General features: G+C 45.1%; 1 protein-coding gene across 1 annotated transcript in view; it reads left to right on the forward strand.

The window, feature by feature from the left end:
* PITPNA (phosphatidylinositol transfer protein alpha) overlaps window positions 1-14,197 on the forward strand; it is a 34,139-nt gene extending 19,942 nt beyond the window's left edge. The window contains exons 8-12 of the mRNA XM_017656171.3: window positions 146-223; window positions 367-477; window positions 1,227-1,349; window positions 10,540-10,610; window positions 11,616-14,197. Coding sequence (XP_017511660.1) covers window positions 146-223; window positions 367-477; window positions 1,227-1,349; window positions 10,540-10,584 — 357 coding nt within the window. The 3' untranslated portion in view covers window positions 10,585-10,610; window positions 11,616-14,197. The remainder of the gene's footprint in view (window positions 1-145; window positions 224-366; window positions 478-1,226; window positions 1,350-10,539; window positions 10,611-11,615) is intronic.
* Window positions 14,198-15,320: the final 1,123 nt, after the last annotated feature.

The raw sequence follows: 15,320 nt of genomic DNA on the forward strand, positions 1-15,320 counted from the left end.
ATCTTGTTTATAACATTTTCCCTTATTTTCTGTGTGCCAGCAGCATCAAGACTGGTATGAAATGTACTCTGATGGAAAATATGATATCTCTCTTCCTCCCTCTCTCCCTCCCTCCCTCCTCCAATTCAAATTCTACATCTTTCAGGATTACAAGGCAGAGGAAGACCCAGCAAAATTTAAATCTATCAAAACAGGCAGAGGACCCTTGGGCCCCAATTGGAAGGTGCAGTTCACACCCTCACCACCAGGGGGCGGGTGCAGGGGGTCTCTCCCCATGGAGGAGGGGAATAACTGGGATGGGCTAAGGGAGAGCCAGAGTTGGCCCTCTTAGTCACCTGCCTGCCTGTGGGTGTGTTTCTAATACAGCAAGAACTTGTAAATCAGAAAGACTGCCCATACATGTGTGCATACAAACTGGTTACTGTCAAGTTCAAGTGGTGGGGCCTGCAGAACAAAGTGGAAAACTTTATACACAAGGTAAGTGACCAGGCTGAGGCCTTCCCAGTGTGTGCTGGTCAGGGGAGTTTTTCCCAGCAAGAGATGATTATAGTCCATGTGACTTGTATCCTAGGGTGGCTGGCCTCAGAATATTTCAGTTTGATTTCACAGACTCCCACTTCCCCTTGCTCTTAACTCTTAACTGTCTTACAGCTTAATGTTTCCCATCCAAGGGCACCATATGTGACACGGAAGCAAACTGAGACAGATAAGGAAAACAGGAAGGGGGTTATTACTATGATTGAACTACTCAGTTTCTCTATTTTCTAGAAGCCAAGAAACAAGAGGCACTGTGAGCCTCATTCTCCAGTGTCCTAAATTACTGAGCTGGGAAGACCTTAGGAGTTTCTATAGTCCTTTCTCAGATGTGTTAACAGCCTCACTCTTGGGCCACTTTTCATAGCTGCTGGCTTTAGGCTCCAGAGGAAACTTGGCACAGATGGTTTGGGGCTTGGGTTACCTGTGGGCTGCCTGTCCTAGGAGCACTTGGGGCACAGAGCTTCATGTGAGGTAGGCACCATCCTGCCTGAAGCCATGCCTGTTAGAACTATGTGCAGGCAAAAGTCACTGACCTATGGGACTTGGGGCTGATCCAGGTAAGCCAGCCAGGCATCACTCCTGCCCTTCCTCCCCCGTGAAGTATGAGTGTTGGCGTGGAGCTCTTGACGGGGAGCTGCAGCATTGGCCTTCACCTTCTGGGTTCTAACTGGGTTCCCTTATTTTTATAGCAAGAGAGGCGTCTGTTTACAAACTTCCACAGGCAGCTGTTCTGCTGGCTTGATAAATGGGTTGACCTGACTATGGATGATATTCGAAGGATGGAAGAAGAGACAAAGAGACAGCTGGATGAGGTAAGAGGGTGCCCAGAAAACCATGGGGCTCTCTACTAGATAATTACATTAAGGAACTGTTGTGCTGGGGCAGTTCATGAGGGCACTGGCCTATGGTTCTAGGAACATGACCGAGTATACTGTGGGTAAGGTGTAATGCCAGGCTTTACACTTGCACATGGAGACTATAAGGAAGAAAACAGTCTGTGCTCTTGCTGAGGTCTTGGCATATCCAGAGACAAACATGGAAGTCTGCGCTGAATGCCAAGTAATACAGTTGCTGCCATGGTCCTTCAGAAACAGGTGGGCGATCAAGCTGGGCTCTAGACTTTGAGGTGACTCTGGGAGGAAGCAGGCTGGGCTGATCCATGGATACCATGCACATTACCCAGAGGACAGCATAGCACATACAGAACTAACTCTCCATGAGGTTGTCTTGAATTATTTTCAGAATTTAGAGCCTTTGCTTTTTTTTTGGCCTTGGCCGGATCCAAGAAGGCAGGCTGTCTGCTCCCTGGGAGCCTGAAGACCTAACACCCCTCCTGCTTCCCACGAGACTCACGCCAAAGAGGTCATCAGTAAATACCATTAAAGCCCTCACTGTGCGTGAGGCATCCTCCCCCATGACCCTCACACCTGTGAGGCAGCACCACTGTTTTCCCCATGCTTGGATGAGGAGGTAGAGGTTGTGAGAGATCAGCACTGTGCCCAGGGTCACACAGCCTGCAGGTGGTGGTCAGGGGAGGAGCCACAGCTCTTACTCACTCAGCCTTTTCTCCTTCCAAATGCCATTTGGGGCCCTCCTATCTTCTCAGGGCTAAAAATAAGGCAGGAAGTTGTGTTTCATAAGAACTGCCATCCATTTCTCCCTCCTTGCCTTGGGTGGGTGAGTGTGGAGCCCAGGTGTCCACTGGGCATTGATTTGCACAGCGTTGCCCTACTCTCCTGCCAGACCTCGGGTGAGACCCAGGCCTACGTGCCCATGGTGCTCCACACTGCTTGGGTGCTCCTGCTTCACTGTGCTGGTCTTGGGTGGAAACTGGGCCCAGGAGCTCTTCCTCCCTCTGAAGCCCTGTGGGGACTTGGTTTTACCCTCCAGGATTCCACCGCCGGGCGGACTCGCTGGTGAAGTGGTATGCTGAGTTAGATCCTGTTGGATCAAGCAGATGTTCTGGTTAGTCATTCAGCTACATTTGGCAGGGAAGTGGTGTAATTTTGGACACAATTCCTGATTCTTCTGCTAAGGATCTTTAGGAAGTGGTAGGTTTTTAATGTCCAGGGCTTTAGCAGTTTTGACTGTATAAAAGAGAGGCCTGAGTCTTTTGGTCATCCAAGTCCTGACAAAAAGTAAGTTACCAAATAGAGGGACATGGAGACTTCAGGGTTCAGCCTGACAGAGGCCTGCCTAAGGTACACTGGGCTTCATGGAAGCGTTTGCTGACAGCCTTTCATTTCACTCTGTGGGTAGAATTCACATTCTTGGTGCTGGAAGAACTCTCCAGAGGCGCTACTGGAGCTGCCTCCCTGAGATCCAAAGTTGGAGAGCCCGCGGTGTTCTCACTCAGCCCCTACCCCTTGTCTTTGCATGTTTCTCCATTCTGTGGAGAATCATTGTGCCAAAAGCTTGGAACCACCATCCTCCAGGATAAACGGCAAATTCAGGAAACCCTTTTGAAATTGGAATTTAATAGCTTACAGTGGAGGAGAAAGCAAAACCAAGACCATGTCGTTGTGGGGCATGTTTTGACCCCATAAGAAACTATCAGACCTTTGTATGCTAACTAGACCTGTGGCTTTTTTTTTCTCCTTCTAAAAGTATTTTTATCCAAGTTTTATTTTTAGTTTTATTTCTTTAACTTTTTTCAAAGCCAATTTATAGGTATGGGTGGCATACAGAAAATTGCACATATTTAATGTGTATATCTTGATGAGTTGCAGATAGGTATACACTCATGAAACCATCACCATAGTCAATGCTGTAAATGTATTCATTACCTCCAAAAGTTTTTTACAAGTTTTACAACTCAGTATCCCAAGCTTATGAAGAAGGTGTCCCCCTCTGCCCTGCCCCTGCAGTCTTCTCCCCATCCCCCAGAAGCAGCCCCTTGCAATTCTCATGGATGTTTCTTTTGTGATTACCTCCATATTTCCAAATAATGTGCTTATGCTTTTAATTCTTGCTTTCTCAGCTTTACGTACTAACTGTTGACTTCTTCTTACGGGAGATTTAGCTGTTAGACTCTTCCCATCCTCCCACCCTCCTCCTCTCCATCTTTCAATATCACAATTCGGGTTAATTTATTATTCAGTGTTTATATTGTTACAACCTTGGCATTCTTTTCCCCAACTGAAGCTATTGGTCTGCTCTGATTTTTGTTTGTTCTTGGTGGTGTTTTTTTTTAAGAAGTTAGTAATTGCCTTCCTTCTTTTTGTTAACTTAGTCTTATGTGTCTGTATCATTAAGTTTTGTATTTGGGTTTGTACATGAATCATTTGGTTGGTGCATGATATGCAGTGCCTAATGTAGTTGATGCCTGGTCTATTAGTCATTTTGCTCCTCCTTGGTAGGCACTTTGATCTAAAGATCTCTTCAGTTCTGGAAAATGTTTTTGTATTATGTATTTCATAATTTTCTCCCCTCTGTTTCTAGAATTTTTATTATTCAAAAGTTGGACCACATCATTGACCTTCAATAATTTTCTTATGTTTTCTTTCCCTTTTTGTCTGTTTTCTAGGAGATATTTTCCAATACTAACTTCTGTCTCTTCTACTGAATTTAAAACATTTTTTAAAGCATTTCTTATTCTGTCTTCTTTTTACTAAGTACCTTTTTCCATTTTTTTCTGTGTACATTCTCTTCCTTTTCTGAAGTTGTAGTTTTTGTTTTGTTTTTGGATTTCGAGCTTTATCTGCCCCCCGAATATTCTTCGTTTCCTCTGAGCTCCTTTTTCCTGTTAGACTGTTTCATGTTGGGGGTTTTCTTCAATGACTGGTGATCCTTGGCCATCTGTTTACCTTTCAGAGTGAAGCTTCAAAAAGCTGATTGGAAGCTGTTTGAATCAGTGGATCAGCTTCACTGTGAGGTGGTCAGGTGGTCACACTGGGGGACCCCTGCTTTGGGATCCTGTCTCTTTCTTGGGTTGGTCACTTTGCCTCGAGAAGACTCCCTGTTCTCTCTTGCTGGGGTGGGATGGTCAGGCAGCATTCTGGGACGTGAGCTGGAGAAGGGTCCTGGGAGACTCCCATGCCATGGATTGGCTTGAACTTAACTCTTTAATATTCTTCTTGATACCCACTTGGCCCCTAGCTGAGCTTGAGGTCCCAGTAGGTTCAGGCTCCCCTCAGTGCCTCCCAAGAATGAGTGCCCTGGCTTTGCTGTGAGAAGAGTGAGTGGTTATAGGAACTGGGGGAGAGGACACCAGGACACGCCAGGGCCAAACTGTTCTTTATTCACACTTCCAAACAGCTCACTGTTTTCAGCCCCACTTGCACTCCCACTTTCAGAGAGGTACCGGGTGCCTCCAGCCCCGAGCCTTCTGGGAACCCGTACTACAGCTGCTCTGCTTCTTCTCGACTCCCCTTCTCACAGACACTTGGGTGTCAGCTCCTGGTGCTCTGTGAAGGAGTGGCTACTCATCGTCCTTTTTTCATCTTCTAGAAAGTTGTTACCCTCTCATCTGCCGTCGTCTTCCCTGTTCTTGTTTGTTTTCATGGTTTTACATCTTTTTTTATTTTTTTACTAACATCATAATAGAGTTTGGGGGAGGAATAGCAATAAATGCATGTATTCAGTATGCCATGATTAACTCTTAAGTTTGCAATAGGAATTGTGGCCTTTACTCCTTAAACCAGAACTGAGCAGTCTAAGTGGGTGGGTTTTTTGCAAGTTATGAGGGGCCACTGTAAGGCCACAGTAACCACTGCTGTAACTCTAGTCCTTGTAGGGAGTGTACGCATCATTCCTGGATAAGACTCAAGGATCTGTGAGATGGGGTCAAGAGATTAGTCCTTTACCCTAAAAAGAAAAATGTCAGGAAATGTGTGCCTGTAGGAGAACAGAGTTTGTCTGTCTGTCTGTCTCCCTCCCTCTTTCCTTTGTTCTCCCTCCTTGCTCTTGCTCTCCTAAGAGACTAATAATCTCAGAAGTGGAAGAAGGTGCCGCCATATAGTCCAGTTTATGTCCAGTGTTTGAGTCCAGTCTGCAGCTTCCCCACCAGCCTGTGCTTGACCACCTCCTGTAATGGGGAACTCACTAGCTCTTGAACATAGTGGTAATAAAAACATTTTTATTATTAATAGAAGCTAACGTTTATTGAGGTCTTACTGTGTGCCTGTCATGTGTGGTGTTTTAGATGTGTTATGCCATCAAACCCTCATGGCAACCTGTGCCGTAGGTATAATTTTTATTTTATAGAGAAACTGAGGCTCAGAGAAGTTAAGGATACCTTCTAGTTCAAATGCCTCCTGAGCCTTTGGCCATTAGCTTTGTTGATAATAGCCTGGGAAGAGAACTCAATTTTAAAATTTAAGACAATTAAAAATGTTTCCTCATTTACTGGACTCTCTAGAAGATTTTCTGAAAAACAGCAAAGATATTTTGTGCCAGCACATGATTAAGATTCTGCAGCACTTCCTTTTCCAGCCTTCCTGTGTGGGTCTTCCTCTCTAAGTGCCTGTTGGCTCTGTGATCCCTCTGATCCATCCATAGGCCATCTCTTCTCAACTAGGTGCTTCCTGAGGGAGCTGAGAGGTACACAACACTCTTGCTCTGCCAGCCCTTGGCTGCCTCTGAGTCTCCTTGTGTCTGTGTCTGGGGCTCATCTCTGGGTCCAGGTGGATCTTGATGCAGAGGTCCCTTGCTCCATCGTGTGGCTTTTTGACTGTTGGATCATCAATCTGTTTTAGATTTTAAGTCTTAAATTCTGAAATGCTTACCCAGAGACTGTATTAGCATCCCTGTGCAGTGAAATGCCTGGCAGGACACTGCACCCCAAAGTTTTCAGTTTGGTATTGTGGTGGATACAGGTTCTAAGGGTTAGGCTGATAGAAGCCACTCAGTGCCTGGCTCACCTGCCAGACCCCAGGAGATTGGAATCTGAGATTCCCACAGAGTGTGCAAAGGGCGAATCTAGGGAATCTCTGTGGAAGATGATGCTGTCCTGTGGGGTCTTAATTCCCTCTGACCCCAGGGCCGAACACCTAGAACGTTGGCCAACATCTTGAAATATAGGCATTGCTTAATTTTTGTTTTAAATATAGTTTCATTTTTCAATATTAAGGTAATATATAAGCATTAGACATTCTTTAGAAAATAATAGAAAGGAAAAAATCACTTGTACTCTACTAAAGACTAGCACTATAAACATTTTAAGTCTTTCTATACACGTTAGTTATGATTGTATTGCATGTGGCAGGTGCTACTCTTACTTTATTCTCTGAACATTATAACAAAGCATTTCCTACTAGAAACATGTCTTCACATACATGCTTTGACTACAATGTACGTATCACCCTGTGCTCTGTCATTACCCTCTGTTAGGTTTTCTTTCATGTTGTTTCCAGGTTCTCAATGTTAGAAATAATGCTGTGATGAAAATTTTAATACACTTTTTTTGATTATTTGGATTTGGATTAGGATTATTTCCTTAGAATAAAGTCCTATAAATGGAATTAGAGAATTTAAGGGTCTTGTTATTCATTGCCCAATTTCTTTCCCAAACCTATTTATAAAGAGTAGCTTTCTAGAAAGGTTCTCCAAACAATTCCACATGTGTCTGATGTCTGTGTTCCTTCAGGAATGCTAATTGACTGGTAGTTGCTTTTCAGTGCCTTAAACTGATTTTTTTTACTAGCTTTATTTTTTTGAGATTCACTTGCAGTTGTAAGAAAGAATACAGGGAAATCTGTTTCTCCCTCTGGCAACATATTGCCCAAGGAAATCACAACCAGGATACTTTTGATTGATGCTTGATACATTTATACTTCCACTAGTTTTTTTTTTTAACCAAAGGAGTATTTCACACTTAACAGTAAAAGCAATTTTCAAAAGACATAGAAAATATTGAAAATAGAAGTCAAAGTAAATAAAATAAACAAATAAAAGTCCCTTTACTCCAACCCCTGGCCTCCCTTTCCTAGAGGAAACTACTATTAAAAACAAACAAACCAGGATTAGAGTTTCTATTTTCATGTTCCTCGACTAAATGTGTATATATATATATAGCCTACAATGGCTTGATCCAAGACCACTACAAATATCAGATAAAATCTCTCATGTCATGTAGGCCCCAGGAAACAGGAAATAGGCATTCTTAGAGCATTTCATTGTAAGAATGAAATAATGCATTCTTATTTCAGTGACACCCTCCCCTAGGGGGTGACCTTGTCTCTCAGAGTATGGGAAGCTATCGTGTTCTCTGCTAGGAAGTTGCACATCAAGCAATAGGGAAACAGGTGCTGGCTTTACTTTAGTAAATTAAAGCAAGGTGGTGAACTCTCACGGTATACACGGAACTGGCTGAGGCTCAAGCTTTGCTCCTATGATACTAAATTTTAGCTTCGCTGATTATTGAAAATTTATGTGAATGGTCATTAATGAGCAGACATTTAATAAACATGTTTTTATCTTTAAAAAAAAATTTTATCTGAGTTGTAAAATGGCAAGAATACATAGAACCCTTGCATACCCCTTTACCCAAAAGCCCTATTTACAGCAAAGGTTACAGCCCAGATTACACACTGCACCCTTCTAGTCTCTTTCAATCTGGTGCAAGTCCTTAGTTTTCCTGGACTTCCATGGCTTTGACAGTTTTGAAGATTATAGACTTTTGTAGAATGTCTTTCAATTTGTGTTTGTTCCCTACTTCTGTAGGCTTAGATCCAGTTCATGTATTTCAGACCAGAATGTCACAGACTGTGTTCTTGTCATTGTATTCTTTCTGTCCAGTTACTGGTGAAGTTACCTTTGCTCACGTGAAGCACAGCCAAGTGTTCCAGACGCCTCTTGTTCTCTCCAGGACCCAGGCCTAGCACGGGCCGGCTCTCCAAGGAGCCCTGCTCCCATGTGGTGGAGGGTGGTGTCTGGGTGCTGGGTGAGCTCATTGCTGTGGGGGTGTTGCTGCTCCCAGGCTTTCTCATCTCATTCTCACCTCATGGGACGCAGCTAGGGAGCTCCTACACCTATAGTCATTTCTGTATCTGTCTACATCTTACATTCACACAAGCACTTCCAGTTCCCCCCTAACACAATATTAACTTTTTCTTTTCAAAACTTTTCCCTAACACATTTGTTGTTGGAAAATCTTGAATTTGTTGAACCCCTATCAAATATTAACAGGTATAATTGATATGAATACCTGAAGTTACAGGAGTAACACAAATGTAAAGATATCATTCATGAAAGTGAGTTTGAGAGAAAATCCACAGGGGATAGGCATTCCAGGTGGAGAAAAGAATAAGCATGTATTACTAATGTCAGAAAATAGACTTGTCTGTCTGGATAAGATCTTTGTTGTAACATCTGATCTGAGGCTTACAAGACTGATGAATTTTATGACTCACTTACAGTCCATCTCTTGTAGGTCTGATTCATCAGGTCTGGGACTCAAGAATCTACAAGTGTCCTGGGGAATTCTTTTGGTCACATTTGAGGAAACTCTGGCCTAAAAGACCAAGCTAAGACATTTGGTATAATAGGGTACTAGTTATCAAAAGGGAGTGAATACTGGAACCTCTGCAGAGGACCAGCCTTTTTTTTTTTTACCATGTCCAGGTTCCACATGGACTTACTGATCGTAATAGTTGGGGTGGGGGTGAATAACAGGGGTTTGAAATGTGGCAGGAAATATATTTTGAAAAGTGTTCCCCAGTAGAGAACTATTGCTACTGAGGTAAAACTTCTGCACAGTGTGGCAGTATTAATGTTTTACTGAATAAAACAACTATGGAGAGCTGTAGCTTAAAAGTCTGGGTTTCGTGGAGCTTGTGTACACACACATCCCCTTGCTTCAGGATGCCATTTGGAAAAAAAAGAAACCCAGATAACGTACTCAGTGCTTACCCCATGCCAAGCACTCAGGCATGCTAAGTACTCTACAAGAGTATCTTTATTCAATCTTCAACACAACGTCCTGACTTATGTACTATTATTATCTCTATTTTATTATTACAGAAATTGAGGCTTAGAGAGCAGTGAAGTAACTTGCTCAAGGCCACAGTTAGCCATGGAGCCAGAATACAATACAGGTATTTTGATTCCAGAGGTCATGCTCCTTATGTGTTCAAGATGTGTTGAAGAAATAAAGAATGAGAGTCGAGCAGAAACCTCATGGATAGTAAAGAAGCACTTAATGGGAAGTTAAAATACCCATATGTTACAAACACTCTGCAAATAGAACAGAATTTTTAAGTTGGAAAGGATTGGTGAGAGCTTCCATCCATGGTATCCCTAGAAAGAAGTTGTGTTCACTTAGGTGCCAGTGACAGGGACCACTCAGGGATTCCTGTTTTCCAACAGCCTCACCCTACTGTTAAGTTGAGATCTATCCTCCTGCATTCTTGTGCAGAACTCTGGTGCCACATTGTGCCCTGGTGACTGAGTGGGCCAAGCCTCTAAGCAAGCTCAGGAGAGGGAACTACTATTCCCTCTGCCTGGAATGCTTCCTCCCCACCCCAGGAGCCACAGGACTCTACTCAGACAACACTTACCAGAAAGGCCTTCCGTAGCCTGCTGATACAGTGGCGCTTCCCCACTGTCACTCCATGCCAGCCGCCCTCAGCCCCACCTGACATGTATCAGTTAGTTTGTTCTCCCCCATTTTGCCCCATTAATATGTAGCCCCTCGAGGAGAGACTTGGTCTGTTTTGGTTCCTGCTGAATCCTCAGCCCTGGAGCAGTTCTTAGCACAAAAAAGATGCTTTATGAATGTTTGTTGAGTGAATGAATAAAAGAAGAGCTTAGGAACTATACGCCAACACTAGGGTGCAGGGAGAGAAATGGAAATCATGGGTGGTGGGACCAGTGAAATGGGACTGTCTGTGGTATGGCCTTGGCTCTGTGTGTGCAGAATTTATTTTTTCTGATGTGCTTTGTACACAAAAAATGCCCCACTCTATCCATTGGCAGAATTGAGAAGGCAGAATTTCTTTTACTAACATATTAAATTATGTCAGCAGCAAAAGCCTTCAATTTCCTGTTTTTTTTCTCTTCCAGATGAGACAGAAGGACCCAGTGAAAGGAATGACAGCGGATGACTAGAGCCACCACCACGCCCCTTCTGCACTGTATGTACCAAATTTCTCACACAGATGCTAAATCAGTTTGGGTCCTCGAGGCTTCAGCTCTCAATGGAAGCCAAAAACCTGCTTCATTCCTTGCCCTGTCCTCTAGTACCAATGATGGCTGCAATGCTAAACAGCTCTCAGGCTTCCCTTTAAAGAGGTTATGCCTGTTAGGACATTTCCAGGACATGTGATTTTATAAAGAACCACCCAGAGAAATGGACAGGGTGGTGAGAAGTAGGGTTGGGGGTTGCGGATGCACAGCGGAAACTTATCTGCAAGTAATATTCTGCATCTCGTACCTTGAGCCATATCAAGTTGAAGCTGGCATTCTGGGGTACTCCGTCTAGCCCCCATGACAGAGCTGGTTACTAGTTCCCAAGTGCTAGCATTCCTTGCGCCTCCCTTGGAAAATCTGCTGGCCAGACAGCTGCTCCTAGCTCACTGTTGGGTCTGGTGCTTCACTTCCTTCCTCTTTATAGCCCCTGATCCCACACTAAGTAGCTGTCCTCATCAGAGGCAGCATCTTTCAGATGCTTGGAGAGGATTTCTGCCCTGGGTCATGGGACCAGGGTGGGATGTCCCTTGTTTCATGTTGTCGCACTTCCTAAACCTCTTCCTGCACACTTTACTGGTATTCCACTCTCTCAGAGTGGGCTTGGTCATGGAATGAAAAATCTGGTCCTGTTCCCCTTCAGGCTGTGAGAGAAAATTATTTTATCACTTGGCTGTTCTCTGGCACTACTGAGCTCAGGGGGCCTGGGGTCTGACCAGCAGTAATGAAACCCTGCGCTCCCTCTCCTTGCCCAGACGCTGGAGAACTTCCTGAGAGAGGTGGTAGGACTGAGCGCATTAGTGCAGTGCCAGCTTCTCAGTCACTGCTTGGACCTCGTTACTCCCTCAACCCCTACTGCATCCTTCTTCCTTTTGAAATTCCCCCATCAATGATGATTTATAGTGTTTCTGTTTTCCTCTGCTGCTTCCTTAATAATTGTATTTCTTCTCTAGTTTTGCAAGACAGTGGTCAACAGGAAAGCCCAGCAGCTCCACCCTCCTGAGTGACAGGCCATCTTCGGACTCAGCCTTTCTGTGCCCATTCTTCAGGCAACTTTTGACCCCTTACTGTAGCTAATTCTAGTTGTCCTTTAATATTGTGAACAAATAGACCGTCTGGTATTATGAAGCCTGCGTGTGCAGGAATCTGCTCCTCTGAGATGTGTGGCGTGTAGGTTGCTGTGTTTACAGCTCCTCCCTCTCCAACCATTGTGTTCTCAACTCATTTCTCTGTGCCCCCCCATTTTATTTCCAAGTGACATTTTTAGTCTTTCAAAATAGCTGCCTTTTGTGATGTGGTGATTTAAATGATTTAAGTTGGTTTGTTTTCATCCTTGGGATAAACAGAGGCATTTTGCTACCTGGGCAGATATTTGCAACTTTGAGTGCTCACGTGGGGAGAGGGAATGAGTTAGAAATAGTTTTTTTCACCAGTTCCACAGGAATAGCATTGTGGCTTCCTAACTCTGGCCTCTGCTCCTGGTAACCCACTGTTAGAGTGCTCTAGACACCAAGGAAGTACCCAAGGCCAGCCAGTCTCTGTTTTGAAAATTTAACTAATACATATAACCCTTGCCTCAGGCATTGCATCTCTGGTCACTAGTCTTAGGAACACCTACGGCTTCTCAACTCTTCTGTTGCCCACCCTGTCTGAACTTCTGTAGAGCCCTTAATATACCCGAATCAACACTCCACCTGGAGGGACCTGTCCAGTGTGGCCCATAGAATTGAGTCTGCCCCACATATACTAATTAGTCTGCCTCCTGATGAGCTCTATATGTCCTCGCTCCTCTTCCCTTTTGGGCTGGTGCTGCCACACAGCAATAATCCTCTTTTCTCTGTGCTTTCATAGATTCCTGTCCTCTGTCTTTGAGGCTGGTCAGGACACAAGAGTCCTGATCTTTTCATGCTGCACAAAATGAGCATGCAAAAAGCTTTTTCCCCACCAGAACATGTTCCCTCTTGTCTCCAGTTGCTGGAAAGGAATTTGGGGCTGGAGAACTCAGCTCGTCCTGCCCCCTGCTGAGTTCTGTCCTGGACAATCAAAAGCAAGTAGTGATCACAGTACCAAGTCTACCAAAGGAAGCAGTTGAGGAAGTCCAGGCTCCAGGGGCACAGAAGCTGCCGAAGGCTTCAGTTCTCCGTGACCTGGTAGAAACTGATTATGCCTTGGGAGAAGATGAGATAGCAGCGGTGTCACCTGGCATTTCCCAAACCTTGAGAAGCCTGTTGGCAGAATGTGCAGTGATCCAAGTCCATGCTGGCCGGGGTGCAGCTGCTGCTGAGAGACCGAACTCTCTGCTAGGGGAGTGAGAGAAGGATGGGAAGATTTATTCTTGTTTTTGTTGGTTTATTTTGCCTTACTCATTTCAAAGTGCAATAAGGGAGTGTCTCACAGGAGTGTTACCTGTGACATCCTGATGGATGCTTCCCTGGGGCCCTCCTGGGGCAAGGGTAGACAGACTCAGACCCCTCAGCATGGTTAGCTCTCACCTTTATGGAGGCCTCCTTGGGACCAGGAGGGGGCCTATTACACTTTTCTTTTGTCTCCTTACCTTGTGGGGTCTAGGTTAATGGATCTGAGGCAGTTCAGTTGGTTATTAGTATCCCAACTGTTGGTAGCATTTATTTGATTGGGAAAGTTGAAGGGATATTCCTACTGGAGAAAGAATGTAAATGTTTTCCTATACACTCTGTATTAGCTATAATTATATTTGTGCTTAAAGCTTTCCCTTTTTCACTCATTAACTAAGTTAAGTCCAGATGTGGGTTATCCTGGGAGAAGCAAACATATTCAAAGCAGGCAGTTTATGTGGTTTGAGAGTCAGCAGATTAAATCAGTCTCCTTCCTTCAGATCTTTTCTGCGATCCAAGCATATCACTCCAGCTGTAGTGGGGGCTCATCTTTATCTGCCTTTTCTCTGGCTCCTCCCACCTCCATCTGCTGCCCAGTTTGAAAGCATCCACATGAGCTGAGCTAGAATTTCCTGAGGTCAGCTGGATCTGGGACTCCAGCCCACATAAACCTAAGGAGAACTGTCCCTGGTTTATTCCATCCCCACGGATAGTGTTGCTGCTGGGCAACGGTGGTGGCTTCTTTTAAGTACCCCCTTCCCTCTTCACCCACCCCAGAACTGACTAGCACTCTGAGGGGCTTATGATGAAAGGCTCAGCCTCATGGGTAGTCCCTGAGGATGTGCCATGCCCTTCACACCAGCTGTTTCCAGGATCCCAGTCCCAGCTGGAAGCAGCGGTGCCTCTGTAGGGAGGCTGCTGGGCTCTGGCCTTCTCTGGAGAGGTCAGGGACAGGGTCAGTATTGTGGGCATGTGTTTATCTTCCCAAGTTCTGTGACAGTCTCTACTGGGACTCCTTGACTTATTTTGGTTGGTTCCTAGTGCTACTTCTTTTACACATACACTTTGTAGAACTGATTAGATTACCTTGTTTATTTAATGTGAGTTTGTGCCTTTTTGTCTCAATCTTCCAAACAGGTATATTGGGAAAAAAAAGCAATCAAATAAAATACTAGACAGAGCTTTCTGGAGTCCAGCTTATTGATGATGTCCGTATGTCCACTTTACAGTTTAGATATCCTCAAACTCTTGCTGATGTCCCCCAACTTACCAGGGAGGATTGGGAAAAAGTAAAAGATATCTCCAGAATTTTTCACAGGTAGATTTCTGTATATTAAGTCATCCCCTTGTCATTTCCTTATGCAAACATCACATATTATAAAGTAATTTGGCCATTTTCTACTGGCAGTAGTTCCTTTTGCTTTTTCTCTCTTCCTTGCCACATCTCCCTCTTTTTCCCATCCTACCAAGCAAACATTTAGAGTGGGAGTTCTTAACCTGTGAACCTCATGAAGCTTGTTTGTAAAACTGGGTACACGTTGCTGGGGAGTCATGCTCGCATCAGATCCTCAAAGCACCGTCCTCCCACGCTCAAAATAAGTAAGACTGAGAACCAGTGACCTGAAGAAAATCATAGTCACCCTTTCGTGTTTGGCTATAAAATAGAGGCAGTGACTTCATTCCTTGACGGTTAGTTTTCTAAAAAGTCCAGGAACCCCCAAACATCCAATGTGTGTGTAATAGGTAACCTAATGAGTTTGAAAAGCGAAAAATACTTGAAAACGGGAATGGAGAACTCAGAATGGAGCTCAATGACCAACATGGAAGAGATTACCTGTAGTTAAGGGCAAGGAGCAGACGCTGCAGGCAGGACAGTGGCTGGTTGCTCTCTCCCGGCCCCTGCGCCCTTTGAGCCGCGGCGTTAGGCAGGGGAAAGGAGACAGCGCAAAGGTCAGAGACTTCAGATTCGGTACTAGGGGAAAGGGGTGCGGCCCGGGATGCTCGCGGGGGCTCGCCGGCCGCCCCCAGCGGAAGACGGCGGCTCCGGGCCGGCCCCGCGCGTGGCACCTTGGGAGCTGCGCCCCCGCACGCCGGGCGGAGCAATGATGCGTCGGGTTCTGATCACACCCAGACGCGCCTCTCCCACGCCCCAATCCCCTAAGTTCCTTCGCTCTCCGCCTTTCACCGTTTGGCGCGGCTTGGAGAATCCCGCCTCTTCCCCGGGGCTCCACCACCCGGAGGTCTGCGTGCGGTCAAGCCCCGCCTCTTACGGGAGCCGCGGCAACGGATCAGAATCCGGAAGAA

The sequence above is a fragment of the Manis javanica genome, chromosome 4, assembly GCF_040802235.1.
Source record: "Manis javanica isolate MJ-LG chromosome 4, MJ_LKY, whole genome shotgun sequence".
In the NCBI taxonomy this organism is placed as follows: Eukaryota; Metazoa; Chordata; class Mammalia; order Pholidota; family Manidae; genus Manis; species Manis javanica.